We start from the raw sequence: 26767 nt of genomic DNA, 5'->3' as shown, positions 1-26767 counted from the left end.
GCCCGGAATTAATCAATCTAATTGCACAATTCTCTCAGCATTCGGGAAATGTAGCGCTCTGTTTCGAGAACTGGATAATTATTCACTTCACCAAGACGCGCGGCGTGGGGGGTTGAGAGGGGGAGCGTATTTCGCGGCACTAGGACCCAGTGAAGGCAACCGCACCTCGCTTTTGGATTTAACTGTTACCTCTAGCGCCCGTCTATTGATCTACTACGCACTGACCGCATCCATTCACTCCCTTCGGTTTGCTGGGTGTGCACGTGTTCGCCATCCATCCGTAGACGATATGGCAGCGAACCGGGTCGGTCGAAGATGTAACAGCAAAGTCCACTCGCCGAGCAGGGGTGCCGGTAGGGAACCGGGGCTGAGCATCCAGAAGAGGCAAGCGCGTGTGACGGTGAAATACAACCGAAAGGAGCTCCAGAGGCGCCTGGACGTGGAGAAGTGGATAGACTGTGGTCTGGACGAGCTCTATCTGGGCAGGGTGAGTCCCAGATACCGGTAGACCAATACTGGCTACAGTCTAAAGAATAGCCCACTGTAGAATATTATACCTAATGTGAACGGGGAAAAGCATGTTCATCTGGCTACTAAAAGAACAATATTTAATATTATATGTTCAGTACTACTGGGCTAGGCTATATATTCTGGTATATTATTTTGCGCATGATTAGTCAGCCTTAGCATCATTGTCCTGTGAGTGACATAAAGCGAGTTGACAGAAGCCGCCGGCTACGGACTCCACTGGCGCATCGTCCTATCTTCAAAGCAGAGATGACTTGATCGTTCTAATGAATAGTTCTGCGCACCAATAGTTGGATACGTAGGCTACAGGGAGAGTTTTAGATGAGCTAGCCTACGGTATCTAGAATATAGGCCAGGTCATTGGCATATAGCTACATGACAATTCAATTACTGTGAGAAATTCAGATTCACGTTCAGTGTGGCTCGATCACCATCTGTGAGGTGTGGAGTAAATGAGGGGTAAACGAGGTTAATCCATGTTTTATGGGTGGGTCTCCATGCTTGTACCCCCTTCTACATGTCATTGCTTGATCAAGTGAGGGGCACTGGCAGTAGAAAACAGCTGGTCAGTCAACAAGTTCATACAGTAGTTTATAGGCCTACAGTAGATTGTACAGTATACACTAAAAAGGTGCTATAGAGAACCTTTTGTAACAACAGAAGACCCCTCTAGAAATATAAGGTTCCCCACAGTAGAACCTTTTTCAGATCGGTTCTACAGTAGGCCTATATATAACTGTTTTCAGGTCAGAAAGAAGCCTTCAGAGTTGCAAAGATGGCACTGGAAATGTTCTATATGGAACCCTTTTTAAGGAGGGTTCTTCTATTGTCCAGCAGGTAATCGCTTCTGCTTATTGTTTCTTCTCACCAGGAACTGTATTAGCAGAACTGTCCTCATGACAAAAGCAAAAGTCTCTTGTCCACCTGTGGACCCGTGGGAGAACTGATCCTCGTTTTCATAACGAGGAAGCAAAAGTCTCTTGTCCACCTGTGGGAATAGATTAAGCAATAGCACTATAGTCTATTCTAAATGATAGATACTGGCACACATCCTGCTGCATGCGAAAGGTCAATTGCTGTGGCCGATTTTAGCAGATGTTTTAACGAGGACTGTGTGTGTTGGAAAGAATGTCCAGGTCCCCAGGGCATGGTGGGATGTATTATGGAGGGGTGGGCTTGGAAAGTGAAGTGTTCCCAGACACGTCTAGTATGCTGCTGGGCCACAGGAGGCTGGTCCACTGGTCAGCTGGCTGGACAGGGCGCTCGTTCGCCTTACATGGACAAACAGCCAGAAGGAGAGATGGGCAGCTGGTGGACCAGACAGGACAGGAAGTCACTGCGTGTCTGGGGGAACAAACAGGAAGTCATTGAGTGGGTCAGGGGGACCTGGTGTGTGGCTGGCGTGGCCCGGGGGGTGTTGGTGGCGGGTCTGGGCTGGGCTTTGGCCCAAGGCATGGAGGAGGCTGATTAGGAGGGGGAGTTAAGACTTGGGGTACATACTGCTGAGGGGCTGGAATAAAGGGACTAGATTGGGAGGGGGGGGTCGGAAATGCTATTTGTTTTGCAATAGGTCCGCCTTACAAAAGACTAGAAGAGATTCTTGGTTGTTACAGTAGAGATGAGCAGACACACACAAGTCTGAAGCCCTTGGGCTGGACCCTCTCTTTGTTCTGAGGTGAGTGACTCTCCGGCTGCATCATCAGTCTGGTAATAACACAGTAATAAGACTTAGGCTGTTAATAACACAGTAATAACACTTCAGTGTCTAATGCACATCTCACCACCACATAGTAAATACATGTACTAATGTAGCAGTGGTAGTAAAAACCACGGCAGGGAGTAGGTTCTTCCTCTCTCTCTCTCTCTCTCTCGCACTCCCGACTTCTGTCTCACTCTTTCCCTCACTCTCACACACATGCATTTCCCCCCCCCCCCACGAGCAGCTGTGAATCACTCTACTGTATCTGTATATCTATGTTAATGAGTGTGCATACTGTCCACTCTTCATATGGGATGATGACAGCGTAATCAGATCTCCACCAGACTCATTTCCTATCCGACCCTCTCCCCACCCCCTCCCTGCAGGAAGGTGGAAGCCTGTGTGTGTGTGTGTGTGTGTGTGTGTGTGTGTGTGTGTGTGTGTGTGGAGGGCTGACCAGAGCCAGGCCCGCCTGGATGGACATTAACGAACCTTGCTCTTATTGATTGATGGCAGTTGGGTCTCACGGGTGCTTCTTTATGAATGGGGGATGGGTTCTGAGAGGGAGGGGGGGGGGGGTGATGAAGGTCCCATATGTCACCACCAAAGAGCACAAAGAAGAGAGTCATTCCTACCCCCTCCTCCACACACACCCACACATGTGCACACTACCATCCCCGCTGTTTTGGCCTTGAGCATTAAGCCTGGTACGCTGCATGGCCTATTATCAAGGTCCATTAGTCTTGTGTCAGCAGCACCCCATCAATGCTCAGTCACACAGTCTGGATTAAGACCCTGAGTGGACCGGCTGACCTCCTGACTGGCTAGATGGCCGCCTGGATGTGTAGCTGCCTGCCTGACTGCCTGAATAGAAGTGATTTTAAGATTATATCGCTTGTTTTTAAGGCTTTAAATGGGCTGGTTCCGTGGCATCTAGCTGGACCTTTGCGCCATCATACTCCAGTTGGACCACAGAGGTCGACTAACCAGTTGCAACTAGATGTTCCAAGATCCATCCAGGCTTAAAAATAGAGGTGACCGAGCGTTTATGGTTGCTGCCACCAATCTCTGGAATAATTACTTAATAATACTTATCCACATTAGAACTGCCCAGACCCTAAGGATTTTTAAGTCACTATTAAAGACCCACCTCTTCTCGTTGGCATTTGATTTGAGTTGATCTAGACCCGTCTACATCATTTAAAATTGTACCAGGGTGGCTGTGGTTCAGGAGGTAGAGAGGATTGTCCAATGATCATAGGGTCGGCGGTTCGAATCCCGCCTCCTCCAGTCTAGATGTCGAAGTGTCCCTGAGCAAGACATTGAACCCCCAATTGCTCCCAGTGAGCAGACTAGCGCCTTGTATGGCCTGCTGGCGCCACTGGTGTGTGAGTGTGTGTGTGAATGGGTGAATGAGAGACCATTGTAAAGCGCTTTGTCTCTTAGGGGTGAGAAAAGCGCTATATAAGTGCAGTCCATTTACCATTACTGCTATTGTGTGCATTTATTATGATAATGTGTATTGTTTGTTATCCTGTTTAGCACTTTCGGTCAATTATGGTTGTTTTAAATGTGCTATACAGATAAAGTTTGACTTGACCTGGCTAGCCCGCTAGACTGGGATAGGTTATAACCTATAGGGATCCACCGTTGCATGACTAGTGGGTTTCTATAGTTACCTTGCGAGGCAGCTGGTTATTTCTGTTGGCTTTAATCCCAGACAGGCTACAGCTCCTTCATGCATCCAAGGCATTATTACCGCTGTTTCACTGGTCACTCTCCATCTATTAAGCTCAGCAGATGTAATGTGTACGAATGACAGATATGAGTCTGGGATTATACTGGGAAATGGAGCAACAACATGTGAGTTTTAGGATTAGGATTTAGGAGGCAAAACGTTTGTTTTGAGTAAGAAACAACGTACATATAGATACGACTTTAATAATCCCCGGGGGGCGGGGGGGGGATTCAGGCGCTACAGCAGCATAGCATGGACAGAGCAGAGATCAGATAGACTGGGAGAGAGAGAGAGAGAGACAGAGAGAGGGAGAGACAGAGAGAGGGAATGGTTTGAAAGTGGGTCCAGCCCAGTAACACCTGCCTATGGCAAGGAGTGATAGATGGGAACATCTGATGGCACTGAGCTGAATAGTAATGAGTATGCAGATGTGTGTGTGTGTGTGTGTGTGTGTGTGTGTGTGTATCAATGTCTTGTTAGAATCTCAGCAGGGGACAGCCATGTCTGTCTTGTCTACATCCCCCGGGGGTACGGAAGGGGAGAGGGGGAGAGGAGAGGAGAGAGAAGAGGAGAGGAGAAGAAGATGGCTGCCACCACTCCCAATGCATGCACAGAGATTGGTGACATCTGCATAGATACAGAGCCTGAGAAAGAGCAAATTAAATGACAGTTACTTAGCAGACACTTTCATCCAAAGTGACTTACAATAATTGCGTTTAACATAGGTAGTCAGTGTGCTACTACTCACCAGAACTCATAAGTTCATCTCCTTTCTAAACAAGCGACTAAGAGCTTAACCTAGTGCTAAAGATAGAGAGAAATATCAATACTGGGAAGTGTGACGAGGCAGAGAGCTGTGGAATACTGGCTATGAATTGTGAGAGAGAGAGAAAGGGAGAGAGAGAGAAAGGGAAAGGGAGAGAGAGAAAGGGAGAGAGAGAGAGAGAGAGATGGAAACAGATGGCAAGGTCTGGCACAGGCAGGATGGAGAAAAAACAGGTGTGAGACAAAGAGGAAGAGAGAGGGGGAGAGAGAGAGAGGGAGAGAGAGAGAGGGTGAGAGAGAGGGAGAGCGAGAGAGAGAGAGGATGAGAGAGGGAGAGAGAGGGTGAGAGAAAGAGAGAGAGAGGATGAGAGAGAGAGAAAGGGTGAGAGAGAGAGAGAGGGTGAGAGAGAGAGAGAGGGTGAGAGAGAGAGAGGGAGAGAGATAGAGAGGGAGAGAGAGAGAGAGGGAAAGAGAGAGAGAGAGAGAGAGGGAGAGAAAGAGAGGGTGAGAGAGACAGAGGGAGAGAGAGGGAGACAGAGAGAGAGAGAGGGAGACAGAGAGAGAGAGAGGGAGAGCGTGTCGGAGATGTGAGGATGAGAGCTGGAGAGAAGACCGGAGATGGAGAGGATCAGCGATGACACATTTATAAAGGAAGTCGTACCGTCGGTGATAAATAGTGTCTCTGTGTTGATCTACAGACTACACTCTGAATATCGGGGTGGAGGAGGGAGGGAGGGAGGGACCGGTGCTGCGGAAAGTACCGGACTCATTCTAGCAAACGCCTCACGTCAACACAGCCAGCTGCAAAGTAAACAAAAGGGTTATTCCAGGTTAGTACAGGAGAACCACTGACCCACAGCACAAGAGACTGTCACTTCCCACGACCAAGCCATTAACATTAATGACAGCGCTATGCACTGTATATCACTGGCCCTAATTAGATCAGAGAATCCCATTATTTAGCTGATTGGATGAGGAAACGAGAGGAGGTGACAGCAGGGCAGCGTTCGGATCGCAACCTTCGCCATCCAGCGCACGTATCTGCAGCTCTGAGAGGACGACCCCGCCGTAGCGAAAATAGTTTGGGACGTCGTGTCTGGCTAACGTCAGCTAGCTCCAAAGGTCGCTCGGCGGTGAAGTAGCATGGCCGCCGGGTGGATGCCACTATCTGGCTTCCTCTACCCTGCGCAGCCCTGATGAGTCACGCTCTTACACAGGACTGATGAATAAGCCAGTAGGCCGAAGGCGGCGAATTCCATTCTTCAGTTCTAGAAGGTTCTGTGAAGCCTTCACACATTAAATGGGCGTTACACTCAAAGACGATCACGTGTAAGATTCTGTCATTATTCATGATGGGTTTACCTTTGTATCTATTTCTGATATATTTCTGAAAGTGTCTGACTAAGTTTCATTTTGCAGTGGAATCTCCCTTTAATACATATACATGTTGAATGAGATGAATGAGAATAACCTGTCCACATGCCAGTATGTCTGTCTACAGTGTCTGTGAGATGTGTTTAGAATGGCTGACTCATACACAATTAATACTGGGTATTGATTGTTTTTTGTCCCTTGATTGAATCATGACACCCCTGCCTGTCAAAAGGTCGATCGCACTATATGGAAATATAGAATGTGTGTTTAAAGAGCGGCTCCTCCCTTTCCTGTTAAAGGACAATGCTCGTTTTTGACAACCTGGACCTTATTTACAACATATTATAAGACGTTTGACTCACCGAGATCACTTTGGTGTAGTTCGGAGGCCTGTAGAAGAAATTTAATATCCAGCGCGAGCCAGTATATCCATGTAATGGCGGTGGTGGGGGCACTGAGAATGCAGTTTCTAAAAATCTATTTTCTGCCGCGAAACAGTTGTTTTCATCAATCTGTCTTGATGAATCGCTAGTTGTGCTTACATATAGAGCATAGGCCTGTTGTGGTATTTCACATGCCTCTGTAATATGATCTTTAGAAACGTCTTTAGACACGAAATAGCTTCCTCACTTGCTCCAGCACGCATGCGCACAGCGTGCTGGAGCAACGATTGCGCGCTGTGCGCATTAGTGCTGGAGCAAGTGAGGAAGCTATTTTGTTTCGAAAGACGTTTCTAAAGATCATGGCATGTGAAAACCACAACAGTTATGCTCTATGTAAGCACAACTAGCGATTCATCAAGACAGATTGATGAAAACAACCGTTTCGCGGCAGAAAATAGATTTTTATAAACTGCATTCTCAGTGCCCCCACCACCGCCATTACATGGATATACTGGCTCGCGCTGGATTTTACATTTCTTCTACATGCCTCCGAACTACACCAAAGTGATCTCGGTGAGTCAAACGTCTTATAATATGTCGTAAATAAGGTCCAGGTTGTCAAAAACGAGAATTGTCCTTTAAATACATTTACTATCCACCAGTCCTCAGACCGGACAATGCATGCTGACCTATACCTTTGTCAACAGTTAGGGCAAGGCAGGCCACAAGCTATATCAGGGTGGTGGCTGTGGAAAACATTACACACACACACACACACACACACACACACACACACACACACACACACACTGCATTTTCAAATTGGTGCCCAGCTGGAGTTGGTGCAGCAGACACCAGAGAAGCCAGGGAACAAAAACAGCATTACCCACAAACCACTGGGCTGGAAGTAACATGACCTAAATTGCTCCCTGGGAGCCGGAGTAGTGACACTAAGCCTGGAAGTCTAAGCCTGCGTTCCGCATGCGAATCGCCTACTTCTACTTTTTACTACCAGTACGTACTACAGCTGCCCCTAGAAAGGACACACTTTTCACGCAGTATGCGTACTTAATGCGTACGTAATTGGGACGTACCACTTTGTCATAACATTGCGCCTTGAAATGTGCCCACATCCGTCACAGTCCATAAAGCGACATTCGTCCACAGCTGTCACGACTTGCACACGTGACGTAATTTCCGCTGTGCAATGGATTGTGGATCAGAATAGCCAGAAAAGTGTGCTGGCATGCATACTGCAAAATACGACCGGATGTTGTAGGACATCCTGGTATTTTTGCCATACTCCATATGGCATACTATGTATTGGGACGTACTACATCCTTTTTTAAAACACTAAATAGTATGGAATATGCGATTCGTAACACAGCCTGAATCATTGACTCCCACCACCACCCTGAAAGACTGAATCACTGACTCCCACCACCCTGGAAGACTGAACCACTGACTCCCACCACCCTGGAAGACTGAATCACTGACTCCCACCACCCTGAAAGACTGAATCACTGACTCCCACCACCCTGGAAGACTGAATCACTGACTCCCACCACCCTGGAAGACTGAATCACTGACTCCCACCACCCTGGAAGACTGAATCACTGACTCCCACCACCCTGAAAGACTGAATCACTGACTCCCACCACCCTGGAAGACTGAATCACTGACTCCCACCACCCTGGAAGACTGAATCACTGACTCCCACCACCCTGGCTTCTTGGGCAAGGAGGAGGAGGAAGAGGAGGAAGTTGAAGAGTAAAATGAGAAGGAAGGAAGGAGGAAAAGGAGGTGGAGGAGGAAAGATGATTATCGGAGATGAACAAGGAAGAGAAGAGCGGAGTCAGAGTCATTTTCTGATCAGTCTTTTGTGACCCACTGATTAAATACCAGCATCACTCACTCACTCACTCACTGCCAATATTATGTCTGCTGCTGGACCATGGTATCACTGTCCACCTATACAACCCACTGGTCACCATAAATAAAATCATAAAGTTCTCTTTGCTACCGTAGTGTATGTGATTAGAAAGCATTTAGTTAATGACAGTGTTGAAAGTATTTTGGTAAATGACAGCAACGTCGTCATGGGATTCATGTGGAGTGTGACTCAACGATACTGTTCTTTTCAGGGCGGAAGTGAGGGTGCGTGTTATTCTGAAATGGGCAACCGTGCGCGATCCAGGCTAGGATTTACACAAAGAAAACAGCTGATTCACGGTGATTGTCTCACGGTGACGCCACTGTTTGTGTTTGGTTTCACACACACAGAGACAGATATACGTTCACTCTCACACACAAACACACACTGGACTGAGACAGTGTTTACCCAACAACATGCTCAAGGGGGTGGTTAACTGACAGTTTGCTGACTGTTTGTATCATTAGCGCCTCTGTTCTGGGCTGTGCCTCCTGCTGGGAGCAGAGGAGGACAGGAGGAGAGAGAGAAGTACTGTGTTGCTTTAATCGGCACACAGACCGTCTGTATAATTAGCACAGGGTAATTAGGTAGTCTGGTACCAAGGCCAAGGTCTAAATGTTTACACGTTTGTTTCATCAGCACCTTGTGAAATGGATACTAATCTGCTGCTGGTCAGTTATCTTCTGGCTGTTTGAAGGTGGAGAGAGAGGAGGCGGGGGAAGAGGGCCTCGTATGAACTTCTACTTGCGGGAGTGTGTGTGCTTAGCTTACTATTGTGCGTGTGTGTGTTCGTGTGTGTGTGTGTCTAGACGTGAGAGAAGGCCGAGTTTCGTTGGCATTTGGAGATGAAACACAGACCAGGGGTTTGGGCAGCAGGGGACAGACAGCTCTGACAGATACAGCCTGGGTCCTCTGACACTGACCTTCAGAGGGCGGCACTACGGGCATCACACACACACACACACACACAGTAGCATAGGGGCTCACACTCACATAGAATCACATCTCTGTGGCGTCTCACACACACCTTTGAGCAAGCACCCCCGCACGACCCCCACCCCCACACACATACACACACACACACACACACACACACCTGCTGTCAGGTGAGGGTAGGATTATAGCATCAACCCCAGGTTATCTCCTGCAGTGATCTTTCCAGTGCCCTCTTCTATGACCATATAATCATCGTGCTCCCGGACTGACTTCCATAAAAAGGCAAACCAGATTCCGACCATCAGGGTTCATATTTAGCCATCTCTGTTGATAACGGCATAGCTTGAATAATTCCCCTTTGACTCTTCCACCAGCCAGCGGGCAGACTTAGCCGACTCGGAGGATATTAAATAAATAACTAAATAATAAAAGAGAATGGCCTGAGTGTTTGAGCGGAAGCTATATTGCGGGTTCTGTGGTTCCTGCTAGTAATGATGACAGAGGTATTTGCAGAAATGGGGCGGGGACTTCGGGTTAATGATGCATGAAAATGGTCCATTATGAGGAGAGAGAATCCAGACTGCTGGATAAACAGCCTGATGATGCTCTGCTGGGGGGAGGGGGGTAGAGGGATGAGAACAAAGGATAGAGTGAAGGTGAGGGAGAGAGAGACTGGGGAGGGAGAGAGAGAGACTGGGGAGGTAGAGAGAGAGACAGGGGAGGTAGAGAGAGACAGGGGAGGGAGAGAGACTGGGGAGGTAGAGAGAGAGACTGGGGAGGTAGAGAGAGAGACAGGGGAGGGAGAGAGAGACTGGGGAGGGAGAGAGAGAGACGGGAGGGAGAGAGAGACAGGGGAGGTAGAGAGACAGGGGAGGTAGAGAGACAGGGGAGGGAGAGAGAGAGATTGGGGAGGGAGAGAGAGAGACTGGGGAGGGAGAGAGAGACTGGGGAGGGAGAGAGAGAGACTGGGGAGGGAGAGAGAGAGACTGGGGAGGTAGAGAGAGAGACAGGGGAGGGAGAGAGAGACAGGGGAGGGAGAGAGAGACTGGGGAGGGAGAGAGAGACAGGGGAGGTAGAGAGACAGGGGAGGGAGAGAGAGACTGGGGAGGGAGAGAGAGACTGGGGAGGGAGAGAGAGACTGGGGAGGGAGAGAGAGAGACTGGGGAGGGAGAGAGAGATTGGGGAGGGAGAGAGAGACTGGGGAGGGAGAGAGAGACTGGGGAGGGAGAGAGAGACTGGGGAGGGAGAGAGAGAGATTGGGGAGGGAGAGAGAGAGACTGGGAAGGTAGAGAGAGAGACTGGGAAGGGAGAGAGAGACTGGGGAGGGAGAGAGAGATTGGGGAGGGAGAGAGAGACTGGGGAGGTAGAGAGAGAGACTGGGGAGGGAGAGAGAGAGACTGGGGAGGGAGAGAGAGACTGGGGAGGGAGAGAGAGACTGGGGAGGGAGAGAGAGAGACTGGGGAGGGAGAGAGAGAGACTGGGGAGGGAGAGAGAGACTGGGGAGGGAGAGAGAGAGACTGGGGAGGGAGAGAGAGAGACTGGGGAGGGAGAGAGAGAGACTGGGGAGGGAGAGAGAGAGACTGGGAGGAGAGAGAGAGACTGGGGAGGAGAGAGAGAGAGACTGGGGAGGGAGAGAGAGAGACTGGGAGGAGAGAGAGAGACTGGGGAGGGAGAGAGAGAGACTGGGAGGAGAGAGAGACTGGGGAGGAGAGAGAGAGACTGGGGAGGGAGAGAGAGAGACTGGGAGGAGAGAGAGAGACTGGGGAGGAGAGAGAGAGAGACTGGGGAGGGAGAGAGAGAGACTGGGAGGAGAGAGAGAGACTGGGGAGGGAGAGAGAGACGGGAGGGAGAGAGAGATTGGGGAGGTAGAGAGAGACTGGGGAGAGAGAGAGACTGGGGATGGAGAGAGAGACTGGGAGGAGAGAGAGAGACTGGGGAGAGAGAGAGAGACACTGGGGAGGGAGAGAGAGAGACTGGGGAGGGAGAGAGAGAGACTGGGAGGGAGAGAGAGAGACTGGGGAGGGAGAGAGAGAGATTGGGGAGGGAGAGAGACTGGGGAGGGAGAGAGACTGGGGAGGGAGAGAGAGATTGGGGAGGTAGAGAGAGAGACTGGGGAGAGAGAGAGACTGGGGAGGGAGAGAGACTGGGGAGGTAGAGAGACTGGGAGGAGAGAGAGAGAGAGAGACTGGGGAGGGAGAGAGAGAGACTGGGAGGGAGAGAGAGAGACTGGGAGGAGAGAGAGAGAGACTGGGGAGGGAGAGAGAGAGACTCTGTATGGACAGGAGAGGAACCATCTGTTCAGTGGGTTTATATTTCCTACCCACCTCTAGTCCGGTACTGCCAGCCTACGCCAAACACCATCTATCATGGACACACACACACACACACACACACATACACACACACACGAACACACACACACATGAACACACAAGTACATACACGCGAGGAGGGGGGGTGAGTAGCTGTACAGGGGGTGGTGGTCAGTCTGATCGATTCAAGTCTGTAGATGGGTGAGTTTGGAAGACAGTGTAGGTGGTCTGTCTGAGGGTCTAATGGTCGGTCTGTCTGTCTGATGGTCTGTCTGTCTGATGGTCTGTCTGTCTGATGGTCGGTCTGTCTGTCTGTCTGATGGTCTGTCTGTCTGATGGTCTGTCTGTCTGATGGTCTGTCTGTCTGTCTGATGGTCTGTCTGTCTGTCTGTCTGTCTGATGGTCTGTCTGTCTGATGGTCTGTCTGTCTGTCTGTCTGTCTGTCTGATGGTCTGTCTGTCTGATGGTCAGTCTGTCTGTCTGTCTGTCTGTCTGTCTGATGGTCTGTCTGTCCCCCGGTGTCCAGGAAGAGGAGATGCCGGAGGAGGTGAACATTGACGACCTGCTGGACCTGAAGAGTGACGAGGAGAGGACACACAGGCTCCAGGTAATATACCTCACCCACCGACAATACACACAGGCTCCAGGTAATATACCTCACCCACAGACAATACACACAGGCTCCAGGTAATATACCTAACCCACAGACAATACACACAGGCTCCAGGTAATATACCTCACCCACAGACAATACACACAGGCTCCAGGTAATATACCTCACCCACAGACAATACACACAGGCTCCAGGTAATATACCTCACCCACAGACAATACACACAGGCTCCAGGTAATATACCTCACCCACAGACCAGATCTCCACAGTCTCTCTATAGCCATACTCCAGTTGATATGGTAATGGTAAATGGACTGCACTCATATAGTGCTTTGATCCAAAGTGCTTTACAACGGCCTCTCATTCACCCCTTCACACACACATTCACACACCAATGGCAGCAGCTGCCATGCAAGGTGCTAGCCCGCTTATTGGGGTCAGTGTCTTGCCCAAGGACACTTCGACATGTGGGATTCGAACCGCCGACCCTACAATCATCGGTTGACCCGCTCTACCTCCTGAGCCACAACCGCCCCATATACTGTTGTTACCATCTATGTAACATTTTCCTTAACACAGTGAAATGTTAAGGATGAACGTTAGCTAGCAGGCATCTCATATGGCTTCCTCTTCTCTTCTTTCTGTCAGGAAATTCTCCACACCTGCAGCCGCAACACCGAGGTGAGAGAACTGCTTCCTGTATTTGGGGGAAGTGGAACTAGAGTCTCAGAATCCTCCCACACACCCCTCTCGTCCTCTTCTCTTGCTCTCCTCATTCACACTCGTTAGCTGAATCCCAAATCGCGCACTTAGGCGAAAGTGCAGAGCACTCGCGGCCTTGTGGCCTTACATGCGCGTTCCCGCTAAGTCCACAAGGGCTCAGGGTAGTCCCAAAACGGAATCGCTAAATCCACAAGTGCGCCACTGCCGCCATTTTGCGCATTTTAACCGCACTTACCGAAAGTCCGCAATTTCACGGAGCAGAAAATACCCACAGCCCACCGCGTCTCATGTGACACAGTGCTTGAGTGCATCCGAGTCATGATCCGAGTGCATCACACATAAATGATGACATTTGCAGATAACACAACATTTATCTTGAAATCCACATGCTGCAAACATATCCCACCCAACATAATTTTTTAATTATTATTAAATTAAAACAGACGTCAATCGGTCAATTTGCAGAGCTGAAGGGAGCGTCAGAGCAGCCTCTGCGTCGGAGGAACGCGGTAGCCAATGAAAACGAAGTGGGAGGGGCATTGAGCGAAACTGGGAGTGCTGTCCCATTTAATTCACGGCCCTGCACCCTCTGGCCCTTCCAGCTGACGTCAATTAAGTGCTCAGGCCACAAGTGCGAGGGGCCGCAAGTGCGGTTTGCGCACTCAGATTGGGATTCAGCTTTTCTCTCACTCCACTCTTCACGTCTCTGGGACTCTTCCCGTTCTCTTTCCCTTCCTTTATCACAGTAATGCGTAGATTACAGCGGCGTGACCGTGCCTCCAAGTCTTCGTTTCGTGCCTTCTGTGTAGCGAGGTCTTTCTGCACGTTAGCCATGGCCTGTTGCAGAGCGGTGATCGAATCTGAATGGCTGCTCGCTGCCGTCTCGAGGGCGACCACCTGTTTATCCAGAGCCTCGTGTTTGGCGGCCGCGTTGTCGTTAGCCAGCTTAAGTTCTGCTCTCAGCTGGTCTACATGACTCTGAATTTCAGCCGTTTGTGTCTCCGCTTTAGTGATCAGTTCAGTCTTTAGCTCAGCTATCGCTTGAAGGATGGCATCCTGCCCCGCGTCCGTCCTGTCACTGGGCTGCGTGGGCGCGTTCGAGTTAGCCTCGGAGCTATAGCCACTTGGCTCGCCTTGTTGCTAGCAGGCTTCTCCGTTTTCTTCTGGTTTTTCTCAGACATTCTCGAAAAAAATCGAAATATTTGGCTAGTAATGTAAAGTCTCTAATTTGTTAGAGTGGTTCGAAAAATAATAACATTAATTAGCTGCTTCCAGATTAAAAAGCAGTTCCAGTGAGGAGCTCGGTAGAAACACGTCTTCACATGGCACCGCCACCGGAAATCCCCTCTTCATGTCTGAGGAACAGATGTGACTGTCACTTAGTAGCACTTAGCAGTCTCTTGTTTCTTCACAGAGCTTTCATACTGTTTCAACTGAAAGTCCTTCACAGTCAGCCTCAATGTTGTATGTTGACAGTTCTCCACATATAATCACATATACACACACATATTCAAACACACATGATGCACCAAGTCTCCTTACCGACAGATTGTGAAGCACACTACATTACCTATAATGCACTACATTCCGAGCATGCTCATTGTTGACTACCCCCCCCCCCCCCTGTCCACCTCTGCCACCAGGTGTTCGTCAGGGAGCTGGTCCTGAAGCTCCAGGGCCTGCAGAAGCAGGAAGACCTCCACAACGACGGCATAGAGCACCCCCAGCTGCACATCTTCCCCAACCGGCAGAGCTCCGCAGACAGCGAGGTGCTGCACTAAAGACCCCCGAGCCTCCTCTGGTCCTCCCTCGATAGGAGTTATCCCAGGGCCCCAACACCTCCTCCATCCCACCCACCAGCCTGATGCTATGGACCTCTGCATTATGGGTAATGTAGCATGCTACTACGTGGTGTGTCCACACACCTGGGGTGGTCCGTACGCCCACCTTGAGACCGATACACAGAGATAAACACACGCAGGCCTTCGCATTTCAGCCCGCTGCCCGACATGACACCTTCTGTTCATACAGATGTCGTCTGTGCATACACACGCACGCACACGCGCGCACACACACACAGACAGGTGTATAGAAAAGAGCATGATCCTCACAACCACAACCCACCACCAGTCTCTGCAAGCTTAGGACCTCTGTGACCTACAGTATGATGTCAAATCAAATGAATTATTTTCATTTCAAGATTATTGAGTGATGAAAAGATAAACGTGTGTATAATACGCTTCTGTCTGCCGGGTCCCCATCTCTACTTGTGTGTCTATATTTTCTTCATTTGCTGTAATCTATATTGGCACATTTCTTATTTATCTCATTCTCTTCATTGAGACCAAGCAGTATTACTGGATTTGAATCCCAACTGCCACTCACAGATCATGAATATGACTGTTGTTGTTCCATAGAAACCAACATAAAGGGCTGTTGCCCTGTTCGAGCTGTCAACGATATCAGTTGACCTATGAGTTGACCACACCAAAGTGTATTGATTTAACCCCTCAGTGTATGCAGTACAGTCCAGTACTAATATGGTTAGTGACCGGTGGACTAAGTTATGTGGCGTCATACCCAGAAAGCTAGACTCTCACCTGCCAGAGATGTTGTGAGAAAGAGATATAATAGATAAGATATCCCCTTCCTTTTAGTGAGCACATCCTGGAATAGCACGTACGCGCTGACCTAGCTACTATATTCACTGACACCCTCGTCTTTTGTTCATCTCTGGGGTGTGACTTTATCTCCCTTGAGAAAGTGTATCTGTCTACTTCATTGTGTTAATTGATGCTCCCCTTGGCTGCCCCGTGTGCCATCTCAGGTAACCTCTGTTACTTATCCTTGGTGTTGTCATTTTTATATAACATGATTTTCAACATGGTTTGTACATTTGTAGTTGTTTGTTGACAGGTTGTGTTGTTTGTATATGATTTTAAATAAAGTTTTGGATTTGAATTTTGTTTATGAAATGTAATTATTTCTCATAATTTTATATAGAATCCATGTAAGAAGGTTTATTCACATTTTGATAAGGTCCAGATATGCACCACAACTGTCATACTCTAAAAGCCTCTAGCTACCTCATTTGCACTTGCAGGGAGACCTGACTGGATTGGAACAGGCAGGATAACAGCTCCATTCTAATGTGCCAGGTGGACGTTTCGCCACAATTCTCACAGCTGTCCAGTTCTCTCAGGTCTCAGTGAGAGCCAGGGGTGTAGAGGTGGATCTGGGATACGGTAATAGAACAGGATTCTACAGTGGTTAAAACGCTCTCTGGTGGTACAATTTGTAATGATTCACAAATACACACAGAACAGGACAGTACTGCAAATGATCAGTAGAGGGCGGTAGAACACTTGTGATTATGTCCCCTGAAGACCTCAGCTAATACTCAACCTGTTGCAACACTAGGGATTCACAAAGAAAGAAAACTCACAAAGAAAGACATTATTTTACCCATTGTGCCTTTAATTTTTAGTCTCTGGGACCTTTATCAAAGCATAGTTCAACGATCATCCAACAGGTCAGTCACAGTGACGCCTTGACCATAACTTGCTACAGAAACCTGTTGTGAGAGGAGTGGAGTGTGTCCTATCAACACACCTTTGACTGTGTGAGTAGGGTAAACATTCCTCCTGCTCTGGTATTAAAGAATATGTCCTGGTGTGTGTGTGTGTGTGTGTGTGTGTGTGTGTGGAGGGCTGAACAGAGCCAGGCCCGCCTGGATGGACATTAATGAACCTTGCTGTTATTGATTGATGGCAGTTGGGTCTAACGGGTGCTTCCTTATGAATGGGGGATGGGTTCTTTGAGAGGGAGGGGGTGAGGGTGGGGGAGGGGGGGGGGGGTTGATGAAGGTCTCATAAAGAGCATAAAGAAGAGTCATTCCTCCCCCCTCCATGACCTTTGTGCACAGACTGGAGTATCCCTGGACTGAGTGAAACCTGTCTCAGACACAATTGTAATGTCTGAGGACATTACTACTATTACTACTACTACTACTACTACTACTTCTACTACTACTACTACTACTACTACTACTACTACTACTACTAGGCCTACTACTGCGAACTACTGTATGCTGAGTATTCCATGAACTATGTTGAGTATTCCATAATATTAACCAGCCAGACTGAAAATCCACCCATTGTGATGCAACAAAAGACATCTACATTTGCCGATGTAACAAATAAGAAAAGAAAGAAATCTATTAGTTTATGAGTCAACTTCTAACTGCCCAAGCAAATTCGGATAACGCCAGCAACATGTCTAGATTAGCTTATGTAGTTAAATTAATATTATTATTAGCATTTATATTTTCACAACATATTATTTTTAATTCAATCTACGAGACGGTCAGTGATGTTGAGGGAGAGGCTGTGGAGATCTTTGACACAGCGTTTAACTCTCAATCCTCTGTGAGAGACGTATGGGATGGGGATGTAAGAATGATAGCTAATGTGAGTATATAGATAATTCTGAATTTGTATCTGAAATGTCGGTAGCTATCACTTTTACTAAAGTTGAAATTAACTATAGTTGCCACCGTGACAGCACAGTGAATATACAGTAGTAGTTAACGTTACAGTAGTAACTGCAATGCAATTACATTTAATCTACATTACATTACAGTCATTTGGCAGACCCTTTTATCCAAAGCATTTAACATAGTCAGTGTAGGCCTGTTACTCACCAGAACTCAAGTGATCTCCCATGAACACGGGACTAAGAGCATCTATTGCTGAAGCCAAAGTGCAAGAGTAGCAGAATATAAATACAATAGGTGGACTTCCATAGGAACTAGAGCCATGATGTTTCCTACACACAAGCCTCCAGCTAAATGAAGCACAGAGACAAGCATTCACAAATCACAATTTTTTTATTACATAAATATGAACGACGACTGAACCTATCAAACGACTATAAAACTAGATCCGGTTCATGCCACAGTGTTATGGTCCCTCGTCAGACGCTAACTGACTGTTCTACCTCAGTGAGGGCTGCTGCTATTGATACAGGACATCACTTATCACCAAATAGTGCATGGAGGTACATGCAGTAGACTAGAGAGAGGGATAGCATGCAGTAGACTAGAGAGAGGGATAGCATGCAGTAGACTAGAGAGAGGGGTAGCATGCAGTAGACTAGAGAGAAGGGTAGCATGCAGTAGACTAGAGAGAGGGGTAGCATGCAGTAGACTAGAGAGAAGGGTAGCATGCAGTAGACTAGAGAGAGGGGTAGCATGCAGTAGACTAGAGAGAGGGGTAGCATGCAGTAGACTAGAGAGAGGGTTAGCATGCCCAGTGCATTGTTCCTCCGCATAAATACATCCTTAAAGTCACACAGATGCTTAAAGCACACAAACAAACATGGGGCCCCAAACAAAGACCCCGTCAGGCCAGATCATTCACATGTGAAGTCTGCGACCGCTCACAAGTCTCTCCTGCCTCTCCCTACTCCCATCTCCTCACCCCACCTTTCATCTCCCGTACCGTCAGATCTTCTCCTCACCTCTCCTCACCCCTCCTCCCCCCTCCCCTCTCCAGCTCCGAGCTCTGTTACTGGGAATAGGAAAGGTCTACTTTTCTGCCATACAAACCACGCTTCAGCAAAGACTATGAATATGACATTACAGTCAGTTACATTACAATCATTAAGGAGATGCTTTTATCCCAAGCGACTTACAATAAGTAGATTCAACATAAGAAGTCAAGAGTACTATTACTCACCAGAACTCATGGCATCTCTTTCTAAACAAGCATCTGAGAGCCTCGCGTAGTGCTAAAGTCAAAGGAAGAGTCAGGGTATTACATCCAATAGGATGGACAGAGAGAGTAGAAAGTGATATATGCCATTATGACTGAGTGGTGTCTGTCCAGCCCACAGGAGATGCATAAAACAAACCAATAAAACAAACCACCCAAACAAGAGAAAGTCCAAGTTCAAATCTACTCCCCACCCTCCCTCTTATCTTTGCAGATACAGTTAGCGTAATCAGCTCTCCTCTCCCTGGGGAGCGCGTTCTTGCTAAGGGGAGCTGGGGGGGGGGGGGGGGGGGGGTCAGGGGGAGGGAGGGAGGGGGGCCACTTCCTCAGGAAAAAGCATCGTCTTGCCGCTACAAAACAGTCCAGTCAGGAAGTGGTCAGAGGCAGCCCTGCAGTCCGGCCTCTGGGATATACTCTGCTTGCGGACCCAAAGACACACACACACACACACTTTCTCTCTCCATTAACATACCTTCAGGGATACACACACACTCCCTGTTCGCAGGCCCGCTGGGACATCCCTCACAGACACACACACCCTCTCTCGGACCGATACACTCCATTTTCGGACCTCCAGGGCCACACACACACACACGCGTGCTACAGGAATGCCTCTGCTCTGAGATTCACCGGGATCCTCTTTTCTGCAGTATAACAAGGTAAGGGTCGGCCCATAGTCACCGATCTCTGGCCAGGGGAGGGGTGTGGACAGACGCAGGAGACTGGGACTGTGACAGCGAATCTGATTATGTTGTACTGTATGGGTGTCTCTGGTCTGGCTGACCGTAGTGAGCGCTCCATTCACAGACAGAGTGATGTGTGTGTGTGTGTGTGTGTGTGTGTGTGTGTGTGTGTGTGTGTGTGTGTGTGTGTGTGTGTGTGTGCGTGCGTGCGTGCGTGCGTGTGTGAGTGAGTGTGCGCGCGCATATTCTCACTCAAGGTTTGGACACAGGTCAGAACATAGGTCAATGTGAGAACAGCATGCAGAGATTTTGAATGTTCCGTTTGCTAGTATCGCATATCACTTTGAGTGTGTGTGTGTGTGTGTGTGTGTGTGTGTGCCTGTTCTTACTATATGAACTGCATGATAGCCTGCATGATCATTAGAATGCTGCCAAGATCAGTCTTATGTTAGCCTACCTGATTCTCTGAACTGGCATATCAACACATGTAGATCTCATACATAGAGATGTACAACAAACTGCAGACAGACATAATTGTTTGTTTTTCATGGAGGAGAAGTGATTTGTTTAGTCCTGTATGCACATACAGTACAGTAAGCCTACATCTAAAATACTTTATCTTGGTTTCGCCTTACCTTGGTGTTTTAGGGGCCCGTGATTGGTTGATTTTTTGTGTATGGTTGGTCTGTCACACCTCTATGCTGGCCTATCCACAATCTGGCTGCGTCGGCCGCCATGGTGATGACTCATAGATAGCTATGGGCGTCGGGGGATCTCCCAGATGATGTTGTTGGTTTATTGTTTATGTGCACGTTGTGACGCACGAGAAATCCACTCACAAGACCCCAGCAGTCACTCCTCAGAAAAACAGAACCAGACAATGTGAAAAATGTGACGTGTCCAATACAGCCTAATGATGAGGAATAATGTGAACAATGGCATGTTGTCAAGCAGGTTTGTGTGGAAAACAACAAACTACTTCAAATAACTAACAACCGGACTAGCTTCGTATCGCCATGGTACTGACAGTCACTGGATTTGAGAACAAGTCCACTTCCAAGATTTCTGTAGACCTAGTGCCAGAACAAAGCAGTTGCCATTCACTTTAGTTTACACACAACAAGTTTTGAAAGGCAAACAATAGAAAGTGCCAGTTACAATAATACCGTCGGGATATCTGCTGTTTTACTTGGGCATTACTACCGAGTTCCAGGACCAACAAAAGCAACTGGAGCCCAAATAAGTCGACCACCACCCAGTGATCTTATGGTCACCATGGAGCAGAGGGGTGGGAGCGAGGTGTCTGCCAGACGCGCGACCACATGTCATATTGGCGAGGTGGGCGGAACAAGAGTCATCATTACATGTTCAGAGCAGGAAGGAAAAAGTGAAAGAATACTAGGAGAGGTGGTGGGTGGAGGGGGGGAGTCAGAGAGAGAGCGGGGTAGATAGAGAGAGAGAGAGAGAGAGAGAGAGAGAGACTATCCTGAAAGAAAGCAAGACCCAAACGTGTGATATTAGTTACACTAATATACACTAGGGTACATTGAAGTAATCTCAGTCCGCTGTGGCAGATGGTAGAAAACGTATCCGTGCAGGAGATCTTCTCTCTCTACGGTTTCCCCTCGTAACACCGGGCTGCCTGCTGACGGACACCTTCCTCTGCGGCTCCAACCGATTTAGAACGCAGAACCACAAAACCAGAACCCCGCGGACAGACTTCCGTGTGCTCCGGGATCACTTTGACGTCAGCCCTCTGCCAAGATTGGCAGCTTGTGCTGGTTCAGGATGCTACACTACCTAGTGCAGTCAGCTATAATAGAGGATAACCTCCCGACCCCTCCTGCTGACAGGGATGCAGACAGATTCATGAACTGCTACACCCGGGCCACGGAATACGAGCTCTTCACTCAGTGGAGTAGAGCGGCTGGCGCAGGATGCAGGCGAGCTATGATTGGAGCGTCCCCCGGTGACTCGAAGCCACAGGTGCAGCCATGCGTGGCGACAAACAAGGAAGAGCGTTTGATTGGCTGGAAAGGGTAGGCAAGCCTCCTTAATGACAGAGTGTCCTCTTTCTGATCAGCACATCCTCTGCGTCTGCGTTGGACTGGTCAGGTTGTGCCTATGTAACAGAGGCAGGGCTGGACTGGCCATGTGGCGTACCGGGCAAATGCCCGGTGGGCCGGACCTACTTGTGGGCCGATCTAAAAAAAAAAAGAGCTAACGAACGGCCCATAGAGCAGGGACAGCGGCCCATTGGTCCATTTTCTATACTGACACTGGGCTGGCCCAATCATATGTAGGCCCCACCCCTCCCTCTGTTAGTTTCAGGTGTCATTTGCGTGGGCCGTTAGAGAGCCAACTGGCCTGGCCCGCAGTGAATGGCCTGTCCCCCCGTCAACAAATCGCGCAGCAGCACCCCCCCCCCCCCGTCAACAAATCGCGCAGCACCCCCCCCCCCCCCCCCGTCAACAAAACGAAACTCACCATGCCATCGAGTCAACAGTGTGAGGAATTTTCCACATGATAGGATGGTGAGTAGATAAGAGCATAAATCATCCACTCTCAAGATGCTTATCAACCCGCAGCAAGATAAACATCACACATCATGTACTCTCGGTGTGTTTGACAATAAAATCATTCCCCCTTGCTTCTCACGCCTTGCTTCTCACACCCGTGTCACGCCAAAATCATTCCCCCCCGATCTGTCCTCTCAGGCCTGTCAAGACTTGACCAGTTAGACGTTAGATTGCGAAACACTAGAAATGCGGCCTCTGAATGAACTCTGATGACACTGTGAGAGGGGTAGAGAGACACACTCCCCAATGAAGAAGAACTCAGTTGTTATGCACTGCTGTTTCCTGTTCCCCGAGCCTCAGATGGGCCTGATGGAGGCGGGTTCCTCTATTCTGAGGCCAAGGCACACAGAGGAATAGCCTCTCTCTCTGGATTCTTCATACACCTCCAACCCTTAGATGTGATGCCAGTTGACTTGTTTCCTGTCCCTCTCGTCACCTTACACACACACACACGCACGGACGCACGCGCACACACACGCGCGTGCACACACACACACACACACATGCGTGCACACACACACACATGCATACACACATGCATGCATGATGCATTCAAACACAGTAGGCCTACACTGTGCATTCACTCACTCACTCACTCTCTCTCACACACGCACACACACACACACACACACACACACACACAGCCCCCCCAGATAAATGCGATCTTGGCTCTGTAACTGATTAGTTATGCCTTTAGGGAACTGATGTGACCTGGACATGTCACATACAGACGTACCTTTCATAGCCACGATACAATGGGTCACTATAGTGTGCATTCTGCCATCCATAGCATACCTCCTCTGTGTCTCAGGGCAAATCCATCCTGTGGTGTATGATAGCCCATATATGCATTACACAAAGTACCTGTACCCTGTACATATGATAAATATAGATCATTGGATCCTTGTAAGCTCTCATACATTAGATCATATCATGACTGGGCAGGTAGCGACCTCACTTACACAACTCTCAGTTCCTAACTGCAGGCACTGGCACTCGAGTCAAGGTGACTGGGAGTCACTCAGTGTGTGTGTGTGTGTGTGTGTGTGTGTGTGTGTGTGTGTTTGTGTGTGGTAGACCTATGTTAATCAGTGCCATAATCAGTATCAGCCTCCAACCCTAACCACCCATTCTCATAGTCAATATGACAACACGGGTGACGGCTGTTCAGTCCCACTTCTAAACAACACTGTTTAAAATAGTCTCTCAAGTATGTCAAGTGTTCACCCTGGTGAGTGAGACAAATATTTGACATTTATTCATTTGTTTGTCAGACTCTTAGAAATGACCCCGTGACCTTCGCGAGCTGTAGCCTCCACGGCTGGGATGTTGAAATGTTGCTCCGGGTCATCTGGGGCGCAAGGGCACCCTCTCCTCGTGCCAGGTCTTTGTTTATAGCGGCTGAGCTTTCTCAATGTTTACCATATTATCGGCTCCAGACGCGCAAATTCCAGATTTCACAAAAAACGAGTGACGGCTGTTCAGTCACACAAAACGAGTGTTTTTTGTGTGGTGTCATTTCGTCTGACAAAACCCTCATATCGTCGTGTCGACTCCCCTATGGGCGATACTGGCACTGAATTCGGCACGCGATGCATTCTTCTGTGCAGTACAACTAGCGCGCGGCGCCTATCCTTCACTGCTGCGTACACGCGCACCTGGTCGACTACCACGACTTGAAGAGGGAGTCCCGTCCCGTTTCCAGGCGGGCTGTATGAAGGCAGTGGAGTGTATAGGGTATACGGACTGGGATAACCTCGGGGGCATAAAGCCATTCTACACCGTGAAGCTCGCCTCATGCAGGAAACGTTAGGGAAATAAATAGCCTACACAATATCAGTTTATGCTACCTGGAATGGCCACTGACGAAGGGAATGTTACGATTTTCGATTAGATCGCTCTAGCCTATCTGTCGCTCTCTGCGAGTGATAGCAACGTTGAGCAGAATAAGCCAGCCCACCGTTGAGGAGGAGGAGAGAGTGGGAGTTAGAAACTTTTTGTGGTGGTCAGGGCAGTTTCTTCCCTCACCTGACGAGACAGCCCAGTCCGGACTCTTGGATTTTACCTTTAGCCGTCTGTACCTTTTTGAAGTTTTGGACGAGTGAGCCTTCAATATGAATCCCTCAAGTGAGTGAATTTGTTTGTCTTGTGTATTGTCTTGTCTTTGAATTGACATGAATATTTCTGCATTTGTGACTGTTGATTCATTGATTTTATTTGACAATTTTTTTTTTTTTTTTTAAATACAATACACAAATGCCTAGAAGAGATTTTCACTACTGCTACCTTTATTAAGAGAGCATGGACTCTAAGAACTGCAAAATTATTTACATGTAATATGGCTTGAAGAAGATGTCTGGAGCTATAAGTTAACTTTTGATTGTAATGGAATGTCTGTTGTGGAATGATTGTGTTTGACTATGTTGTGTCTATGTTTACTATTGATGTGTCTTGTAAGTCCTTACGGGCACCCTGTCCGGGGTGCATGACTGAAATAAACATTTCCAATCCAATCCAATCCAGCCTAGGTTAACGTACTAAAATGCGTCAGGATATCGCAACAAAGTCACATGACTTATTTCCATTGCGGTCCTGATGGAAGATATAGATAAGATAGATACGAGTCCTGCTTGCAGTATCAAATAACAGGATATAGTTTACCAATTTAACCCTACAGTCGGCTATGTACGTTTTTCCCAACGGTAGCAGGCTACCACACTCTTCGTATGGTCTTTTTTCAGAGGGATTTGTAGCTACATTTTTATTTGACCTAGGCTGAAAAAAGTACAGTATAGAGAAATATTCCTGAATCATCAGCATGCTTGCAATTATTCTGCTTGTATGTTGAGAAAGCCATGAGGCTCAAGGTCCAGAGTAATAGATTGTTATGCTAGTTAATACTTCATCACTGCTGTGGTAGGTTTAGAACCGTCTGTTCAACTGAGAATTGAACTCTGAATGAGCTGACGGTGACATTTTCTACTTCCTGCAAAAGAAAATACCACCAGATTCAGCTAACTAAAGCTAATTTTTATGCCTCCACAACTCCACACACGCACGCACACACACCCACACACACACACGCACACACACACACTGAGTACTCTGCATATAAAGTGTTAAGTATGAGTGTGGTTTCCAATGGCGAGTCTGGACTAGTACAGGATCAGTTCAACAGTAGATGGGTGGTTAATGTCATCTGCATACTCATCACTATTCAGCTCAGTGCCATCAGATTATCCCATCTATCACTGCTGGCCAATCTCTGCTCTATTGTTGTTTTTAATTGTTGTTTTTGTCTACAAATTTTAATGCTGCTATTTTAGCCAGGTCTCCCTTGTAGATGAGATGGGACCACCTGGTAAAATTTACAAAATAAAACACACACACACACACACACACACACACACACTTCTGCCACTGATTTGCCCCTAGCCAGTCTTTAGACATTGCTCTTCCAGGCAGCAGTTAACGATTTACTGGCCCAATAAGGGTTAAATAAAGGACGTGTCATGGAAAATAACACAGACCCAACCTGGAGTAAGTCACATTACAGTAGGGAGGGAGAGAGAGAAAGAGAGAGAGAGACAGAGAGAGAGAGATGGAGAGAGATACTGTCCTGTAATGTAGATTAGGCTGAAGTTTCCTCCAGTCACTGATCGTGGATCAGATGTTCGTTTTGCCATAATAAAGTTCAGGTTAGGGTGTGGGGGAAGAAAACTGATCAGAGATCTGCAGCGGTTCACCTCTGCAGCCTAATAAGATCTTGATGACAGTTGAATGGAGATCAGTCTCAGATCCAACCCTATTGAAAAGGAAATATGGGCCCTTAAGGGCACCAAAGGACAAAGTCACCTGGCTGCCTGTTCAGTTCTCTGTGAGCACTAGCCTGCAGGCTCGGTTGGTTAAGCACAGCGCCTCCAGGACCAGAGTTGTGAGCTCAGTACTGACACGGGCCAGACCTATATTACACAAACTGAGAAGTAGAATGGTATATTACTGTAAATCAACTTCCTGAATAGATGGAGATAATGTTAGAGGAAGGAGCTGTCTGATCCTGTGTGTCCTGGGCCCCACGCAGAGCTGTCAGTCAGAGGACAGCTAAATACAATCAAACTTTGTTAATATGGTGATTTTCATATACAGAGGCAACATAATGCATTTTACAGAGCAGGGGGGTGGGGGTGTACTGATACTACCCAGTGGTGTAGTGGAGGTTATACAGAGGTATATGGAGTACATTCCCACTTCCTTATCCATGGACCCACAGTATACCCACTTCTTTAACCACCACTAATGTAAAAACTGTAACATCACCGATTTGAGCCAATATAGTTGAAATGTATCAGCTATCATCCCTCAGGGGAAATGATTCAAGAGGCTCTCAACAGCAGTCCAGGACCTCCCCTCAAGCAATAAGGTTAGGTGCGTCCTGTTCTTGTTGCTACAGGCTACATTTGTTAAAACGGCATCGGCGGGCGGATTAGATGGTTAAGTCCTCTTCTGTTGTGGTGCCTTGGTCTCTGTAACCAAACACATCAGATAGGCGCAGATCAGCCGGAGACAGCGCACCTGTCTGGACTCTGGATATGAGACTGGAGCTTGTGTGTGTTCTGATAATGTTAATGAAGAAAAGCACATTGGCTTTGGCAAAGTTATAATTCCAGATTCCTGTCTTTCACTTTAGTCCCCTGGCTGTTGTAGTCTATCCTCTGGCATGGTAATGA

At 48.0% G+C, this 26767-nt stretch overlaps 2 protein-coding genes across 4 annotated transcripts in view; both read left to right on the top strand.

Annotated features, from left to right (window-relative positions):
- Nucleotides 1-289: 289 nt before the first annotated feature.
- On the top strand, nt 290-14785 carry ppp1r14ab (protein phosphatase 1, regulatory (inhibitor) subunit 14Ab; the record flags this gene model as incomplete). Its single annotated transcript, XM_084443638.1, has 4 exons — nt 290-487; nt 12195-12275; nt 12930-12962; nt 14648-14785. 4 exons carry the CDS (start codon nt 290-292, stop codon nt 14783-14785), a joined length of 450 nt encoding a protein of 149 aa, XP_084299764.1.
- Nucleotides 14786-19299: 4514 nt separating this feature from the next.
- Nucleotides 19300-26767, top strand: part of exoc3l2b (exocyst complex component 3-like 2b) — a 33539-nt gene continuing 26071 nt past the window's right edge. For 2 of the 3 annotated variants that reach the window (XR_014630457.1, XM_084438325.1), the window contains exon 1: nt 23816-24167. The gene's annotated coding sequence lies outside the window, so the exon portion shown is untranslated. Of the gene's footprint in view, nt 19438-23815; nt 24168-26767 lie in introns of those variants that run through there. The other variant, XM_084438326.1, reaches the window with a different exon arrangement.

This window comes from Borostomias antarcticus, assembly GCF_949987555.1.
Source record: "Borostomias antarcticus genome assembly, chromosome: 1".
Classification (NCBI taxonomy): Eukaryota; Metazoa; Chordata; class Actinopteri; order Stomiiformes; family Stomiidae; genus Borostomias; species Borostomias antarcticus.
Note: the sequence above shows the minus strand (reverse complement) of the source record. Positions and strands in the feature narration are given on the sequence as shown.